At 37.8% G+C, this 19,604-nt stretch overlaps 1 protein-coding gene across 1 annotated transcript in view; it reads right to left on the bottom strand.

The window, feature by feature from the left end:
• Positions 1-5,877: 5,877 nt before the first annotated feature.
• Positions 5,878-19,604, bottom strand: part of srgap1a (SLIT-ROBO Rho GTPase activating protein 1a) — an 87,265-nt gene continuing 73,538 nt past the window's right edge. Inside the window, exons 18-22 of the mRNA XM_063004267.1 lie at positions 17,672-17,751; positions 12,246-12,426; positions 9,302-9,436; positions 7,287-7,650; positions 5,878-7,179 (exon numbers count right to left, since the gene is read on the bottom strand). Coding sequence (XP_062860337.1) covers positions 6,838-7,179; positions 7,287-7,650; positions 9,302-9,436; positions 12,246-12,426; positions 17,672-17,751 — 1,102 coding nt within the window. The 3' untranslated portion in view covers positions 5,878-6,837. The remainder of the gene's footprint in view (positions 7,180-7,286; positions 7,651-9,301; positions 9,437-12,245; positions 12,427-17,671; positions 17,752-19,604) is intronic.

Genomic DNA, 19,604 nt, shown 5'->3' on the forward strand with positions numbered 1-19,604 from the left:
TGTGTAATTAAATATATATATAATCTGATCTAATCTACAAATTAAATTAAGATTAATATACCACATTTTAAGTCTACAAAATTAATTAAAACATTTTTATTTTTCAGCTTCATTTTTGTATTTTAGTTGTTTATCCTGCTTCGTGGAAAGGACCTTAACTCACCCAGCTGTTCTGTAAAAAGTGTTGTTTGTTGTTCTCATCCACTAAGCATCGTAATCTCATGACTCATGACTAATCTTAAAGGGTTAGGGCTAGTACCTCTTTCATTAATGCTACATAAGGACAGTCACCACATGACTGAGGGGAAAAAAGAAAAAAAGTGCCACAAATTCCACCCAAAAAGCAAAGCAAACCTTGCTTCTTTGAAACACTAGGTGGAACACTGGGTGGATTGTTATCATCGGGGCAAGAACTCAAAGAATGACAACAAAACAGGACAACAGAGTGATCAAACTAAGTTTTTTATTAGAAAGACATGATCCAGGGAGCAGGCTGCTCCAAAATGCTCTATAACTTGTTAGGATGTTACATGCCAAATATACAGTTTATACATAAAAGTGCAATATCACATCAGATAAGCAGTAATATATTTCTACTGATCATGAATGCATTCACTATCTTTCCCTATGCACCGGTCCAGGTTTGTGATAGAAACGTAACAGCACAGAGGACGTTGACTTGAAGCTCCTCTAAAGGCACTTTCACAAAACCATGCCACTAATAAACAGACACTGACGTAACAGCAGGCGAGAGGTGGCTTTGCTACTGTACAATTGTGGAGGGATCAAGCCATTTATCAAAGCTTATATTAAACCCTGAAAGAAATTAATACTCTAATAGAGCACTTTGTCTGCACTGTACATTATCTTACAAACATGATAATAAAAAAAGTATTATTACAGTTATTCAAAAGGCAAAATAATGATAGTAATGTTTAAAATATATTATAAAACATTAGTGACATGTCTTACATTTATTTCCTGGCAACACTGATTTAAAAACAAATGTTTATATGTTACATGTTGTATTTTATACTTCTTTATGAGCAGATGATTTACACAAACACATACACACTGTTCAGTTTATTTGCCAGCCAGCTTACACAGAAACCAGTATAATCTAAAGAAATGTTGCCTAGTTCTGTGGATATGCTTTAACTCTTTAAAATTATAACCCATTTTATTACATAGTGGTATTTACACTTCAAGTTTCTTTTTGGCTACTTTGTCTTTAAAAATAATCAAAGGAATGCTATAAATGCCTCTTAAAGCCTAGAAAACTTTATTATATTCTACCCTAAAATGAACTTCAAAGTCGCTGTTTACAGCTGGTTAATAATGCCGAAAAGCTATAGTGAAGCTCATGTCAAAGTGTTTTAAACTAAGTAGCTTCATAAGAGTTAAAACATTTTATCAACCCAGCAATAAAGCAGCATTATATACTTTTATTTTCTTAAAATGCACATCACGGTTTTGGTTTGTATGTGTACACAATCTATTGACTGGGAATCCAACACAAGAAGGACAAAGTTCCCATATTCATACTCTGAGAACTAAGAGTTGACCCAAAAGTTGATGTTTTCAGACAGAGCCTGACTGGGTTTTCAAATATTAAGTGATAAACACTGATACTCTGGTTAGGTTTTTACTATAATTAGTATAAAAATGGTTTAGTTATGCTAATTATTTCTTTGCTCGATCCCACAACAGTGTAAAGAAGAACCATGGGTGAATTATTAAATGGAGCTTTAATAAATACCACCTCCATTTCTATTAATAGGAGAATTGCTTCACTGTAGCTGAACTACCTTTCTTTGTAAGTAGCTAGTAGTTTACCCAACACAATCTCTGAATCATATTTGGATGGTATCCTGCTAAGAATTCATAACCTATTCATTTTAAAATTGTATTTAAATGTGTTCAAATCAGGCAGGTCTGAAATCTATAAGCTGCACCAGCAAAATATGCAAAACAAATAATACAGGGGAAAGAAAACCTTGACAATTAGCTTTGTGTTAAGACTCACATTTTAACTTTTCTGTCAGACTTAAACAAGATTGGTTTAACTGGTTCCTGTTGTCACATGGATCAAGAGTTTCAAATATGTGGTGCACTTGAATGATACGTGGCTAAAGTGTCTTAAGCCACCTTCTAACCTTTTTTTAATTAAATTTACATGTGTTGTAATAGCATCATGGGTGCGTATATATATATATATATATATATACACACCTGCAGTGTTATGTGGATAATCCAGATACAATCCTGTTACTTAGACACAGAATAGGATTACACACACAGGAAAAATTCTGAGACACTGATTTACATTTAAACACAAAGCTAAACTAATCTAGAGCTCTCGAGGCAGTTCAGATTCTAACACTTACACACAACAAGCGCCAGGAAGGATGATGACATAGAATTTACAGTAACAGTCACTGAGTCCATGGCTATTGGCATTACGCCTTTGTTTGGTAAAACTACAGAAATATTGCCTTGAGCTTTTCCTAAGGCCCACACAAGGCTGTTGCATATTATAGCTAGTTAATAACCATTCTATGTCATGCTCTACAGATTAAAGACTTCTCATTCTGAGAGAGTTTGTCATTTTGAGAAGTTAAGTCTTGTACCCTCTGTAGAAGTGCAAGGACGTTAAGTGGATAAGTGAAATGTTTTCGGCATCTAAAGTGGATAATTAATAACACCACAGCTAAATTACATTTCATTCTGGTAAAATTCTGTAAAATTCTTTTATTTCTATAAAAAAACAGAAATAATGAAAAAGTAAATCACCTGGTTTAACTGTCATATACAGTGGGGTCAAAAAGTATTTAGTCAGCCACTGATTGTGCAGGTTCTCCTACTTAGAAAGATGAGAGAGGTCTGTAATTTTCATCATAGGTACACTTCAACTATGAGAGACAAAATGAGAAAAAAAAATCCAGGAAATCACATTGTAGGATTTTTAAAGAATTTATTTGTAAATTATGGTGGAAAATAAGTATTTGGTCAATAACAAACAAGCAAGATATCTGGCTCTCACAGACCTGTAACTTCTTCTTTCAGAAGCTCTTCTGTCCTCCACTCGTTACCTGTATTAATGGCACCTGTTTGACCTCGTTATCTGTATAAAAGACACCTGTCCACAGCCTCAAACAGTCAGACTCCAAACTCAACCATGGCCAAGACCAAAGAGCTGTCGAAGGACACCAGGAAGAAAATTGTAGACCTGCACCAGGCTGGGAAGAGTGAATCTACAATAGGCAAGCAGGTTGGTGTGAATAAATCAACTGTGGGAGCAATTGTAAGAAAATGGAAGACATACAAGACCATTGATAATCTCCCTTGGGGTCAAGATCTCATCCCATGGGGTCAAAATGATCATGAGAATGGTGAGCAAAAATCCCAGAACTATACAGAGGGACCTGATGAATGACCTGCTGGGACCAAAGTAACAAAGGCTACCATCAGTAACACACTACGCCGAGAGGGACTCAAATCCTGCAGTGCCAGGCGTGTCCCCCTGCTTAAGCCAGTACATGTCCAGGCCCGTCTGAAGTTTGCCAGAGAGCATATGGATGATCCAGAAGAGGATTGGGAGAATATCATGTGGTCAGATGAAACCAAAATGGAACTTTTTGGTAAAAACTCAACTCGTCGTGTTTGGAGGAAGAAGAAGAACCCAAGAACACCATACCTACTGTGAAGCATGGGGGTGGAAACATCATGCTTTGGGGCTGTTTTTCAGCAAAGGGGACAGGACGACTGATCCGTGTTAAGGGAAGAATGAACGGGGCCATGTATCGTGAGATTTTAAGCCAAAACCTCCTTCCATCAGTGAGAGCATTGAAGATGGAACGTGGCTGGGTCTTCCAGCATGACAATGATCCCAAACACACCGCTCGGGCAATGAAGGAGTCGCTCCGTAAAAAGCATTTCAAGGTCCTGGAGTGGCCTAGCCAGTCTCCAGACCTCAACCCCATAGAAAATTTGTGGAGTCCGTGTTGCCCAGCGACAGCCCCAAAACATCACTGCTCTAGAGGAGATCTGCATGGAGGAATGGGCCAAAATACCAGCTACAGTGTGTGCAAACCTGGTGAAGACTTACAGGAAACGTTTGACCTCTGTCATTGCCAACAAAGGTTATGTTACAAAGTATTGAGTTGAACTTTTGTTATTGACCAAATACTTATTTTCCACCATAATTTACAAATAAATTCTTTAAAAATCCTACAATGTGATTTCCTGGATTTTTTTTTCTCATTTTGTCTCTCATAGTTGAAGTGTACCTATGATGAAAATTACAGACCTCTCATCTTTCTAAGTAGGAGAACTTGCACAATCAGTGGCTGACTAAATACTTTTTGGCCCCACTGTATGTCATGCTAATATCAAAATTAGTGATACTAAAATACTAAACCAAGAATCTGTTTAACTAAGCAAATTAACATTATTAAACTTTTATGGTTAACTGTACATAACACACTGATTCTATAATCACTATAAAAAAAATATAATTGCATACACTATTCATTTGGTCTAAAAAAAAAAAAAAAAGTCCAACTGAGAAATTAGCAGCCTTTTTGAAACACCACCAAAGACTGGGTCCGTTTGTTATGTGGCAGTGCTGCTTTTTCTTTTTTTTTTTTTTTTTTTTTTACAAGTAAAACCACATTCATTGCTTAGTAACTTGTCAGATGTGGGTGCAGGTCCATTTCAGACATAAAAACTACATTTCCCACAATCCTGAGGCTGTAAACAAAGAAATAACAGAACCTGCTTTGTTTCTGGATTATTCACATTGAGCAGTCCGCTAGTGGATGTAACCTACATGTATTATTTCGATCACAAAGAAAGCTTTTGTTATTTCTTGCTTTCTCTTAGTTTTTTGGCTAATAGTTTCACTTATATAGTCATGAGCCCTAATCAGACAGGAATAGTTTCACTGAGGGAGCAGTGGTGAATTCTTTCTATTATAGATGCTATTTGGGGATATAGTTCTCTCTGGAGTCATCTCCATGTTGGGTTCCCCCAGCCTAACAGAAAGAAATACAGATCAATTTATCCACATATTTAAAATAAATATATGCATGCAGTAACCATTTAATTAGCAATAGATGAAAAATGACAGCTTTATGGTTGTCATTACATAAAATATAATTACATGCTTCCAGCAATGGAGGAAGCATATAATTATATGTTCTAGCATGACTGTGACATATTTGGTGGTAAGGAACTTCAGTGGCCCACACAAAGCCTTAAGCTTATTGAGCACCTTTGAAAAAATTGGATTGTCAGTTGCAAGCCAGGTCAGTATTACTGCCTGATTGGGATGAAAGAATGATACACATTCCGACACACTCCAAACAAACAGCAAGCAAAAGCAAAGGATCAAACCTTATGTGGTACCAATATTGAATATTGCACCAGCTTGCTTCCGTGTACGATATCGGTTTTACATTGGTAGAAAAAATAGTTTATTTACCTTCAGTAGTTGCTTCATTATTCACAGTGTCCACAGCCTATCTGTCACACTTACAAACACCATGGGGCAATTTAGTGCAGCCCATCCACCTACTGGACAGTTAATGAATTATACTTAAGTCAGTTCATTAGTTTATGATTTTCTTCTGTTGACTGATTAAATAAATAAATAAATGACACATCTTCAACAACTACTCTGTCCTATCCAAGTTTCCATTGTGTCCAGGGTCTATTTTGGAAACACAGGACACAAGGTGTGTCAAGATGTTCTCCAAAAACTAGAAAAAAAGAAACGGCTGGAAACCTGCTTAATAAATGTCAGTTTTACTGCTGTAAAATTTCCAAATGCAAGATAATTTATTTAAAAACTTTATTACAAATCACCCTGGGAAACAAATCCTGTTCGAATAGGGCTCTAGTGAAAGTTACAGAGGAATCTAACTTATCTCTATGTACATGAAAATGTGACTACATATAGTACATAGTTTAAATCTCAACAAAAGACTCAAAGCAGGTGAACGTTAAACTATCATAAACAGTTTTTTTTTTTTTTTGTCATGCCCAAGCACTGCTGGGATTGTTACAGTTTATTATTGTGACCTGTGTTACTGACCTGTGAAATTATTAGTACATGGATAAAAGTGTGTAGTCTTAAGCAATGGTTTGGACACCCCTGCTCAAATGTCATGTATTTTGCTGGTCAAAGTGAAAATGCATTTAAATAATCTTGACAGGAAAACTGAAATAAGACAAATGTGATTTCTGAGCACAGAGGTGTTACAGCAGTGAAGTATGCTAGCCTACAACCGCCGAGATCCGGAGATCCAGGGTTCAGATCCCAGCTGTGCTAACGGCTATCCTGTCTCATGGGGTGTGGCTGTAACAGCCAGCCACTCCTAAACTAGGAGGGTTGCGTCAAGAAGAGCATCCAGCATAAAAACTGTGCCAAGTCGGATATGCAGACCAGATCCATTGTGACAACCCGTAAATATGGGAGCAGTATTTGCTGAAAAATATATTTTATACTAGTATTACTTAAAATATTTGCACATGCCACATTTTAAGCTCCCCCTCATTAAAAAGTGCAATCGTGTGCCATGTAGATAGTATGTTAATTTACTTTCACCTCATAAATCAACAAAACATTACATTTAACCAGGGGTGTCAAACATTTTGCACAAGACTATGTAAACATTCTTTTCCCTGCAAGATTCCAAGTCTCCATTATCAGTCGAGTTTTTATTCTCGGTTTAGTCCAGTCCTCTTGTAGAATACGTGAGATGTCATCCAGAAAATTATGTAACCAAAACAAACTCAACTAAAAAGCACCGCGTTTTGAATTCACAGCATTGCTCACATGGTGCAGGACTTGTCGAGTGGATCCTGTGATGGCGGTGATGAAGCCTGAGCTGTCCCGGATTTGGGTACCATCACCATCGGCTTGGGACGGAGGGCTGGTGGTTTGAGCTGCACACCCATCCGTGGGGCCACGGCGGGTTTAAAGGTGCTCGTGGCGTCGTTGGAAGAGCTGGTGCTGCGACGGAGCGGCAGTCGATTCAGGGACTCGCTGGAGCCGCCCGCGCTCTTCATCTGCTCGAGTGTATCCAGCACCACGTCAGGTGCGTGTTTAGCAGAGCTCTGTCGCTCCAACTCACGCAGCTCGTTCAAAGCAGTGTTCATCGTCTCCTCTATGTCCTGGTTATAAAAAATAAAATATTTAGCCAGAGAAAACATAGAACTAAAATAGAAACAAGCTCCTCATTTTTCATTCATGAAAATCAAGATGAAGACAGATCATTCACCTGTGCGATGCTTTCCGGGTCCAGACCCTTGGCCATGTACTGGCCTGAGGAGGTGGACCTGCGTAACGGGGGACTTTCCATCTTCTTCAGCGACTCGTGTCGGCTAATGTTGGTGAGGCTGCTGTGTCCACTGAGGCTGCCGTGTCCAGTCCGCCTGCGTCTCTCTGGACTGTCTATGACCATGGGACCCCGGCTTCTCACCACCTCACGAGGGCTGTAGTGACCGAGCACGGGTGAGCCTGTGGCTGAATTTCCATGATGCCCATGGTTTCCGTGGATTTGGGATGGATGGACCATGCAGTGCACATCACTGGGCCGTGCTGGAGGTTTGCGGTTAGGGGGGTCACTTCTCTTTCTGTGACGGCTGTGGGGGAAAGGAGGAAAGACATCTATGTAATGACGGCAAAAAACTGAAATGCCCTGTTTATAACAATACTTTTCTACTCTGCTATCTCTACTTAAGAGTGACCTTTGCATAAGTACTTAATTTATTTGTTTCCACTGATTGTACTGTAGTACATGGTAAATCAACAAAGCAAGGTACCAGGTACAGAATGTGCCAGGATTAAAAAATATAAAGGCTTTTCTTGTGTGCACCTTTTATAAAATTGTTATCCATCTCATTAAAATGCAGCCAAAAAGGCTTAAAAGTATCAACATGTGTTATGCTTAACTGAGGCCTAATCAATACAGATTATATAGGTCCTAAAATATGCAAATTATAGAAATAACCAAAATGCATTTACTTAAATAACTGTAATTAAAATTGATTTCATTTAATGAGTTCAAATCCCAGGCTGGATACATTACGTAATGTAAATATAGTCATTAGGGGACACATCAGTACACCCTTAGTGACAGTCCCAAGCCCAGATAAATAAGATGGTTGCACCAAGAAGGACATCCAGTGTCCAGACTGGGCCGAATTGCTGTGGCAACATCTAACGGGAGCAACCAAATTGAATCATTAATTAATTAATTAATTAATCTTTATATACATTTTTCATATATAATTAAATTAAAGTATTTGGAAATACTTGGAAATCGTTATACCCATAGGCATGATTCTGTCACACAGAACGGTTTCTTTAAATAAAGAAAATTATACAAATTGCCAGAAAAATTGGGACACTTTCTAAAAATAAAAACTAGAAAATTTCGACTCTATAAATCACTTAAACTTTAATTTAACTAATTAAAATGAGAACATGTTTAGACTCTTTGAAAGCAAGGAAGGGTTGTGATTCACCACTGTGTGCCAAACCTTCTGTTGTTTCTCATCTACAGTTACATACATAATATCTCTAATCTAAATAATAACTAACAATAATAGGTGATTAAATATTGATCCATTATTCTTTATGCAGACAGAGACCCCTGTGATTCCAGAGAAGTTGCTACTGAAGCAGACAGAAATGTGTTAGTGCACTCTGTGTCCAGCAGGGTGTGCTCTATACCACACTTTAATCATTCAGTCACAGACTCACAACTTACCTCTGGAGAGCGACCCCATGCTTAACATGCTTGTGACCCTAATACAAACTCACTCTTCACTCAATAAATAGTGCTAATTTAGTACTTAGGGGGTTATTTATTCAGGAAAAACAATAAATAATTTATTTGTACTTTTGTCAGTTAAATAAAGGTTAAAGAAGATTGTTTTATTGTATCTTACAAACTTTTCCATAAATATTAACCCACCATTTAGACAAAAAAAGATATAAACTTGAAAAAAACTTAAATTTAATCATTCAGTCACAGAAAAAGCCACCTAAAACTGCAATCATTTTGGAGTCTACTTCTAAGTAAGAGTACGCCAAATATTGTATAAATATTGTACATGTGGCATGTTGAGAGTTTTAACTGACTCTGTATTTATTATTTATATAAATATTGTATTAAAGCTGTGTTTAGATCTGTAGATTTGTGGATTGCTGTATCAGGAGACTGGATTGGTACACCGTGAGTGCTCGAGTATGTTGTGTGTTATTGTAAGAACTGTAGTGTTGACTCACCTGCTGCTGTAAGCTTCAGGAACTCGGTCTGTAGGAGAAGCCAGATCTCTGCCAGAGAATTTGTCGTCTCCTCCATGCTCACTGCCCGCTTCGCTGTCAGCCTTCTGACTCAGAGTGTCTGAAAATGTGTCGTCCCTGAGACACAGAGGGCCAGAGGTCAAAACGCTGCTGATTAACTGCAGGGATTTGCTCTCATTTAGCTAAAAGAAATTTATTGAAGTTGAGTGGTTACGATTAGCTCTCAGTCTGTATTCCAAAATATTAAATAGGGACGAGATCAGGCCTCGGTGTAGGACAGTTAGGTTCTTAAACAACTGGCATTTCTTTAGGAAGCTAGCTTTGTTTACAAGCCGCTGATATCATACAACAGGAAATGACCTTTCCCAACCTACTGTTGTCACAGAATTGGATGTTAACAGTCTAGAATGTCACAGTATTATAAAGCAATAATATATTTTATCTTTAGCTAGGGGGCCAGCCCACTACTTCATAACCAGACTTCTGAACTGCTCTAGAGTCCAATGACAGTGTTCTTTACACCCCAGCTAATGCTTGGCATTACATATGCTGATCTTATGCTTTCGATCACTTCGTTTACATTCTTGGCTGCTTTTTGTATATAGATTTATACTGTAAATGTAAGTAAATTCAGTTACTGTAAATTCAATACCAATTCTTGGTAACATTCTTGGACATAAAATTTTTTATTTTATTGTGTTTAAATGCTCATTCATCTTATTATTCATATTAACTGCCCTCACATTTATTATTATTACAGGTTTTGTGGTGGTGCAATCAGTTTAAAGTGTAGCAGACTTATTCTGAAAGGGCGGCACTCTCGCCTCACAGCAAAAAGGACCTGGGTTCGATCCCCAGGTGGGGCAGGCCAGGTCCTTTCTGTGTGGAGTTTGCATGTTCTCCCCGTGTCTGCGTGGGTTTACTCCGGGAGCTCCGGTTTCCTCCCACAATCCAAAGACGTACAAGTGAGGTGAAATGGAGATACTAAATTGTCCATGACTGTGTTCGATATAACCTTGTGAACTGATAAATCTTGTGTAATGAGTAACTACCGTTTCTGTCATGAATGTAACCAAAGTGTAAAACATGACGTTAAAATCCTAATAAATAAATAAACTTATTCTGAAAACTCCTTACATGTGCGTGTGGAAAAGCTCAATCAAAACCATTAAACAGTTTAACAGAAACAAATCTTTTACTCTTAATGTATTAGTTTTACCTTTGGTGCAGTGTTATTACTTATGACTTATTTCATTTTGCAGTGCATTATATTATCTAAAGTCATAGCTTTGCAATATGTAATTCATCAGTTTAATATGCTGCATACACTAAATAAGTCGTGGATTCTTAGGAGAAATGAATTCAGGTCAGTCCTGGCTCTGAGCTTACAGAGGATATCCTGCCTGTATGGGAGCTGTCCTACAAACTTCCTCTCCTGCTAAAACGTCTGCCTTTACAGGACAGAACGCCTGACACGGTCTGCCTTTCCACCTTCAACTCCCTTTCACCCCACGCTGGCCTGTACGTTCACTCACCCCTGATGCCATTCTCAACAGAGAAGCTCCATCTGAAGTAAATATAAACTCATAATAATAATAAAAAATGATGGGGTGTTTTTGATCTGGATTAGAAATTACTCGGACCTCTCCTGTTAATACAGGGTCTGATCTCTTCAATTAGGTAAGAGGTTGCCCTGTCAGTAGGTGTCACGGCTGCAGGATTTGTTAAACCAAGGGTTCCCGATGGAATGAATGAGCTAATGAAAATGCATCCTAACCACTGCCAAGATGTGCAAACCAGGGGAGGTCAGCCAGCAGGAGACAGTCTGAGTAATCCCTGGCACATTCTTATTGATTGGCTTATTTTACTTGCCAAGTTTGTGTATCTGCCAAAAACTGGCAAACTTAAAACCCTAAAAAGTGAGATAGCTAACTAACAGAGCAAATCATCATCAATAATAATAATATTAATATAATCCTAAAATCAAAATAAAACATTCCCAGAAACATAGCTACAGCTAAACCGTAATGTTTTGAACTCTCAATATGTATGAATATACAAATTGGAAACATGCCATCCTATAATAACAGGCTGGATTTCTAATGTTAGCTTGCATTAGCCATTGGTTGGCCGACCTAGGATTTCAGTTTCAATCTATAACAGTTAGATCAGAGCCGTCTGAGTATAAAAAGAGCCGCCTGACTGATGTAGGAAGCAAATCCATTTGAAATAATCCTTAACATAACTGTAGTGAACAGAATGTCAAATTATTGCAGTAACAATTGTGTGGTAGTGTACTGAGACCATGTAAAACCCTGCAAGTAGGCAATAGTCAAATAAGCAAGCTGACCAAGCTGAGTGTCAATCCTTAATTTTACAATATTAAAATGATAAATCTTAAGCATTGACAATGACTTTGGAATTGCAATAGAAATGTCTTTTATTTTAACACCCTTTTAAAGGGCACTTCAGATTCCACACTAAAGAGTTTTAGCTCAGCGTTAAGACAGCAGTAGGTCAGTGGTTAAGCTAATGATCTATAAATAAGAGAGTTGCTGATTTAACCTCACCACCACCGAGTTGCCACTGTTGGACCCTTAAAGCAAGGCCCTTAGCCCTAAATTGCTTGCATTTGATTTGGTCACAATTGTAGTTCACTTTGGATAAATTCGTCTACTAAATGCTATAAATCTGAAGCTGCTGGTGAGTTTAGGCAGTCATGATAATACCTTTCAGCAGAAGAGTCTAAATTCATGACATTACATCAATCTTATGTATAACCAGAGGGTGAGTGACCCATAGCATAGTATTTGGCAAGAAGCAGGTGGAGACCAGATGGGACTGACCAGATGGGACTGCTGAAATGTTTGGAGCTTAGAGTTGTCATATCTTTTCTGAAAATCAAACTAGAGCAACTCATACTTACATGTCTTGCACTACAATGTACTGGTGAGGCACCAGACCATCGATTCCATTGTGTCTTCCCTCCCACCAGTCTTCAGAGGCACGCTGATACAGCAGCAGCGACGCCCCTTTCTTGAAGGACAGCTCACGTGAAGAGCGTCCAACGTAGTCAAACTTAGCAATTGCCTCAATTGGCTCGCCCTCTGCAAATAACATCAGAGAAATGGATTTATATGTTATCGAAAGGGAAAATAAGCACTGAATAAAGCATTTACCCAATTTCAGATAGCTACCAATTACCATTATGACAATTGATTCATTAAAAAAAACCTGAAACAAAAGAAATTACATGTTAAAGTTGCAGAAAATTCTAATTCACTTCTACAGTTTGCTGCAAGATTACTTAAATGAATAAACTGTAATTCAATGTATATATTGCTAATGTGTGGTAAAGCTCAGCCAGACTACTTTATTGGGTGATTTAAATCACAGAAAATCTAGTGCAGAGACAGAGCTACGTCTGCACAACCTGATGGCACGACCTGCCAGGAAGCCTAAGTGGAATTGCAGAGTTGCTCGTTTTTTCCAACGGCAAAGCAATTCAGCAAACAGCAGGGCACATGCGAGTGAGTCCAGACTGACAATAGTTTTGTACAAATTTACCTTAAATAATAACAACAGGTATATCAGGTCTCATAAGCAGAAAAAAGGCAGTAATTTCATTTAACGTCCTTAAACAACTAGCTAAGCATTCTTAAATTCATAATCAGCTAGGGACTGTTGTTTAACCGTGACCTTTCTGCACGACCTGGTCCATCTGCCAGCAAATGTAAAAATCCCCATGTTGGCATAATAAGTTTTTCCTATTTTTCCTGTAAGAACTGCTTATTTATTTTAGCAGCAGTGACAAGGACTACCAGAGGATCTATAGATACACAAGCCTACATGGAATACATCCATACAGTAAATGACACTCAGCACAAAGTCAGTGCTGGTTTGGCACTGAGTGTTAGAATGAAACTTTTATTCTAAGTACTAAGTTTAATTATAGACCAAACTTTGTGCTTTAGCTGTCAGTATGCTTTATATAAACGACCATTAGAGCTACAGAGCAATCTGATGCATGTAAAGTAGCAGCAGTCGTGGCAGCACGGCCTGTTCCAATCCTAAGCTGTTGCTTTAGCAACGAGTCCTGACTGGGATCAGAGCCCATTTAAGTCTGCAATTAAATCCAGTACAGGAGAAACCTCTGATGAGAGAGTGGAATATTAAACTGTTTGATTAACTCGACACACCAGACACAATAGAAATAACAATTAACTTTTAATAATTCTGCCCTTATTTTACAAGTGCTTTGGTCGTGCAAACACCACACACGCTTCAGTTATTTCAGCAGAATATAAAATGTGAAGCATGTTTAAAAAAAGCAATCATAAAACATTAAAGGCATAAAAGAGTCTTACAGGTACTGCAGTGAAGCAGCACAGTCATGAGGGGGCTAGAAAAGTAAAATGCAGATCTAAATATAGCTACCGCTCCTTTATCTCCCAAACCCCATTAAGTCAGACAGGGGGTCCCTGGGCACTGGCTTTACTGCTGCTGTCTATTTGCAGAACACCTTCACGTTGAGAGACATGTGCCATGCCAGAAAGCTCAGTATTGTGGTCTAGATGTATTATAAAAAGTGTTCTTTATACGCAAACTTCATTCGTATTAGTGTATAATTAACCTGACCTGTCACTATGTTTTTAGGAAGACAACTCTCATTAACTACCCATTTTCAGGTAAAAATCTGGTTGATTCTTCATGCAAAATAGAAACACCATTTCTGGAATAAATTGAATGTTGTAAAATGCAAAAAAAAAAAAAACAACAACAACAAACAAACAGAATCTGTGATTTATTAATTGAATTTATTAATTGAACCCATAGGGGAACTGTCAGGGTCCCTTACTATATAATATCATAATATCTATCCTAATATTGTGTTGGTCCTCCTGTTGCTGCCCCCCCAACAAACTGTGATGCACTGTGTATTCTGACACCTTTCTATCAGAACCAGCATTAACTTCTTCAGCAATTTGAGCTACAGTAGCTTGTCTGTTGGATCGGACCACACGGGCCAGCTTTTGCTCCCCACGTGCATCAATGAGCCTTGACCCTGTCGCTGGTTTACCACTGTTCCTTCCTTGGACCACTTTTGATAGATACTGACCACTGCAGACCGGGAACACCCCACAAGAGCTGCAGTTTTGGAGATGCTCCGACCCAGTCGTCTAGCCATCACGATTTGGCCCTCGTCAAACTCGCTCAAATACTTATGCTCACCCATTTTTCCTGCTTCTAACACATCAACTTTGAGGATAAAATGTTCACTTGCTGCTCTTATATCCCACCCACTAATAGGTGCTGGGATGAAGAGATAATCAGTGTTATTCACTTCACCTGTCAGTGCTCATAATGTTATGCCTGGTCGGTGTATATAGTAATATAATACATTATATGATAGTTATATGAGTCTAAGCAATGTTTTTGTTTAATATTAAAATCAATATTATTATTTTAAATAACTTTATCCACATGAACATTTTTAAAACCAAAAAAGCACACCTTTTCTTTATATTGCTGATGTCACTTATTTCATCACATTAATCAAAGCAAGTGGTTCTGGTTTAATGGCTATTGGTGATCAGAATAATCTACTGAGAAACGTTTCCAGGAAGATAATAATGACTGACTACATGAGCTGAACAGTCAATTTTTACTAACAGAAGAGGTCCATGTAAAGCTCACAAGGTTCTCCAACTTGCTCCGAGTATGCTATTGATAGTGTGATCCCTTTACCGGCACCCTACCAAGACAAAAAAATTTGGAGTAAAACCATGGCAGCTGAAATTGCACGCTCAGTAATAAAGCTGGGCCTGAATGTAAAACCCTACACTGACCGATGGAGAACCTACACAATCAGATATCTGTACGAGGTCTGTTAGCTGAATAAATAAATACAGCAGATTCATGCAAGCTGAAAGGGCAGTAAAATGAGAACAGGCCAAACTAATCTTCTGCTTGTTGAAATGCTTTCCAAAGTCTTGATGAATGACCTTTGTGTGTGAGAGGACTGTATAAACACGGCAAACAAGGATTTAGGTTCATTTACAGTTACTATGGAAAAATGATCTGTCTCTTTAAGTGTTTGGAGAAGCCCTGATGATGAATGTGGGGTAATGGGAATGGACACTGGCGCCTGACATGGATGAAGTTCAACAGAACAAGTGTGAACTTCCTGTAATTCACCCTTTAATGGGTCTGAACACTCTGTCCAGCGTCTTCCATTTTAATGCAAAGCTGAACTAGACTGTCAATGCAGAATAACCTGGACTAGGATCATTTAGGACGTGCTAGGATTTATGACATAATTTTGGAGAATTTATTATTTATTATTTTAAAAGCAACCTTTTGGAAGTCTGAATTGTATGGCTGTCATTAATATTTAAAAAAGGCTAACACACACAATCTATTAAGAAGTTTAAGAGACCAATGTGAGAAATGTCCTATTTTTGTCTTACACATGAGATTAACATGAGCTTCATTTTCACAACAAAAGACATAAAACGTCCTTTTTTTAACGGATAGTTTCTCACTGCAACAAATTTCCTTCTTTCTTTGAAATGCTGCAAATAAGTGCAAAATGCAACATCAGACTTAAAACAATGTTATTTTGTTTTCCACATCTGTTCTGCAGCTATAGCTGGAATCAGGATAACATGGCGACGACTTCTCTTGAACATGATGAACCCTTCTGCTGTTCCACAAAGTGGCACAGTCCTTAAATATTCATGTCATTAATATGCACCCTACAAACTTGGGACTTTAATTAACAATAAATAACAGATTAATAAACAACAATAAAAAAATAAAATAATTATTATTGTCAGTTTAAAAGGTATTTTTAAAATAAAATGTAAATATCACAAATCAGTGCCATTTAGAGAAACTGACCTGGCAGCATTTTCCATCTTGCCTATGTTATGCCATGTTTTGCACCCTTGCTATCAAATGCATCACCTCTCAGGAAAGTAATCATAACATTTATTTAATAAAAAATAAGAATTAAGAAGAAAATGTGGCCTGAAGAGGACTGTGCACATGAGATGCCTTTGCAATCTGATAGATTTGGAGGGCTTTTGCAAGGAAGAGTGGGCAAATACAGCCAAATCAAGAAATGCCATGCTGATAGACTCCAAATTAAAAAGACTAAATACTGTCATGAAATCAAAATGTGCTTCAACAAAATATTAGTTTAAGGATGTGTATCTTCCACTTTAAAAGATTTAATTTTGTACAGATTAAAGGTCACATTTAAGGTGGAAGAGTTGATTAATCTGATTTTTTTACATTACAAAAACCTGGTAGTAATGGGGTGTGTATACTTTTTAGATCCACTGTACTATCTCTAATCATGGTGTTTATATTGTTATTTATTAAGCCTAAAACCTTGTTGAAATAAAACTAAATCATGTGCTCAGTATTTTATAGGTTGCTGCAAGACAGTTAACTGTTGATCATGTGACCATCAAAACATTGTGATGAAAAACGAGTGCAGATGACTTTATTTCTATTGAACTAAAGTTCTGAAAAACTTCTTTGAATCTGTAATTAAAACAGTTTGTCGCTCTGGCTGAAATTCCTGTCCAGTTTATCTGAAGCGCTACATTATAGAGCAGGATGTAACATCAAACAGATTCTTCAAATACTCTGTACGTCCTTATTTTATCCAGGTCTGTTGTCAAACCACTTCCTGTGACATGGTGAATTTTTCGGAAATCAATAAACTTCTCGCCAGAATGCAAAGAGAGCTGGCCGAGAAAAGAAGTATCTTAGAAATGCAATTAAATAAGAAATCAAAAACGTACATTGTCCGGACCTAGCACCTTCTAGTTTATTTTGAGTAACAGACATTAAGATGCTAACCCTGCTATATACTAACAAAATCAAGAGTCTAATTTTCTCAAGCTTTAAGATTAAGAAAGAACCAGCGGGAGCTGATCAAGTCCTCATGTTTAAAGACCGGCCCAAGTTTTCTGCCCTGTTTCCCAGGCTATTTTATTAAGATCTGTGAAAAGCAGGATTAGCTATAGAGCTACAGTGAGACCTGCTTAGGCCTCACGTATTTGCTGTAGTATACAGACCAGAAATTGACAAATACAAGAGCACCAGTTTGCTATAACTGGTATCAGAGACAAAATTAAAAACTTTTATGATGCTTAATAACAATGTTGGTATTGTTTTATGGTGGCCTGTCTTTACAATATATATGATATTTAAATTTGATAAAAAGAATAATGTTTAAAATTATATTATAGTTTAATCAACACATTATAATAAGGTTTACACAAAAATAAGTGAAAAGCCATTAATATTATGAGCAGTACTCAAAACCCCACTCACCATCCTCACTGGTGTGTGTGTCTGCTCCTCCATCGTGATCCACTTCTTCAAGGACTCCATGCTCACTAAAAGGACTCTCACTGCAGAGAAAAAAAGCCACAATTACATAAGGGTCATGGCAAACACACACACACTGTAGTAAAATCCAAAATAGATGCTAAAACTATCTGTGCATATAAACAGAACAGGATAATGTTGCAGTGAGAGTTTATTCCCTCAGCATGTGTGCACTTCTTAAAGAAGACCATCATTAGTATTCTGAGATTGTTATGAGGGTGATCAGGTTGTTGTCAGAGCTGCTGTGTGGGCACAAAGACAGGCACTAATGGTGGTATACATATAAACCCAAAGCAATGACACACAACTCACAACTATACACTGGTACTCAATGTCAGGGGAAGTACCTACATTTTAAGTGACTAAGGGCAAAGAATGTTGAAGCTGCTTAATATAAAAGACAATCAGTAGACTTAGTGAAGCATTTACACTGTGTAGGGAATTCTATTTTCCCTACATCATGTACCTGTGGCCTTTTTAACATGAGAGCTGATTCATATGTAGATTCACACAAATGGCAAAATGTATTTATTTATTAGGATTTTAACGTCATGTTTTACACACTTTGGTTACATTCATGACAAGAACTGTAGTTACTCGATACATGAGATTCATTAGTTGAAGTTTAATGTCAAACACTCAATTTTGTATCTCCAATTCACCTCACTTGCACGTCTTTGGACTATGGGAGGAAACCGGAGCTCCTGGTGGAAACCCACACAGACACGGGGAGAACATGCAAACTCCACACACAAAGGACCAGAACCGCTCTATCTGAGAATCGAACCCAGGACTTCTTGCTGTGAGGCGACAGTTCCACCCACTGAGAAACCGTGCCACCATAAATTGCAAAAAGTTGGTCTAAAGTCTCTAGTCCACTTTCTGGACTGTGGTCACTGCTCAACCAAAAAAGCCAGGCTTATTAATTTATAGTTTATTAAAGACTCGGGTTGCCAGTCCAACACAGTTGGGAATCAAAGGATAAATGGCACAGAAACATTGTATTGTAAGAGAGAAAAACATGTTTGTCTCTTTTGCAGTACTTTTTCTAGTTAGGGTTCATGACCAACATATTTTTGGTAACAATTCAGTAAGCTTGCTGATCGCTGTCATGTCCTTGAGAATCTGTAGATGTGTGAGAGGGGGAAAAGGTTTTGTTCTGCATATGAATGTGTGTGCTGCAAAAAAGAACCAAACAGCTCAAGGACAGATGCACACAGAGCCATGTAAATAGTTTCAGCTTTTTTAAGATTACAGAGTGACACACACACACACACACACACACACACACAGCTGCAGAAGCTCACAACAGACATTATCCTATTCTTCTAGCTTCAATTCAAGACTAAAGTAGTATGTTTTTCAGTTTTTTTGTGCCCTAATAACTATTATTTATTTTAGGAAACATTTACGTTGTCTTACCTGTCACCTGAACAACTCAAAACAAAAGTGTTTTGTCTCACCAAAAGCTCACCTACAGACCGTGTAATTTCATCTAATTATCCACACCGAAACAGATGCCTTTAGCCACTGGTTCTCAAATAGTAGTTTATTCACCAGTCCTTTAAATTCAGGAAGTTGAGAGTCTGGGAATCTCTTATTCGTAATATTGTGGCAGTTGTGTTGATAAACAACCACAGCTGTTGTAGCTGTTATTATAACAGATATACGTAAGCCTATGGAAGAATGATGCTTGTCCATGGGTGTGAAAGTAATAAACGTGCAGTGCAGGACTGATCAGCACTGGGTGGAACCGAGCAGTAACAAACATTTCAGTAACAAAAATCAATCAATCAATCAATCTATCCATCTATCCATCTATCCATCCATCTATCCATCCATCTATCCATCCATCTATCCATCCATCTATCCATCC

Source organism: Trichomycterus rosablanca, chromosome 11 (assembly GCF_030014385.1).
Source record: "Trichomycterus rosablanca isolate fTriRos1 chromosome 11, fTriRos1.hap1, whole genome shotgun sequence".
NCBI lineage: Eukaryota > Metazoa > Chordata > Actinopteri > Siluriformes > Trichomycteridae > Trichomycterus > Trichomycterus rosablanca.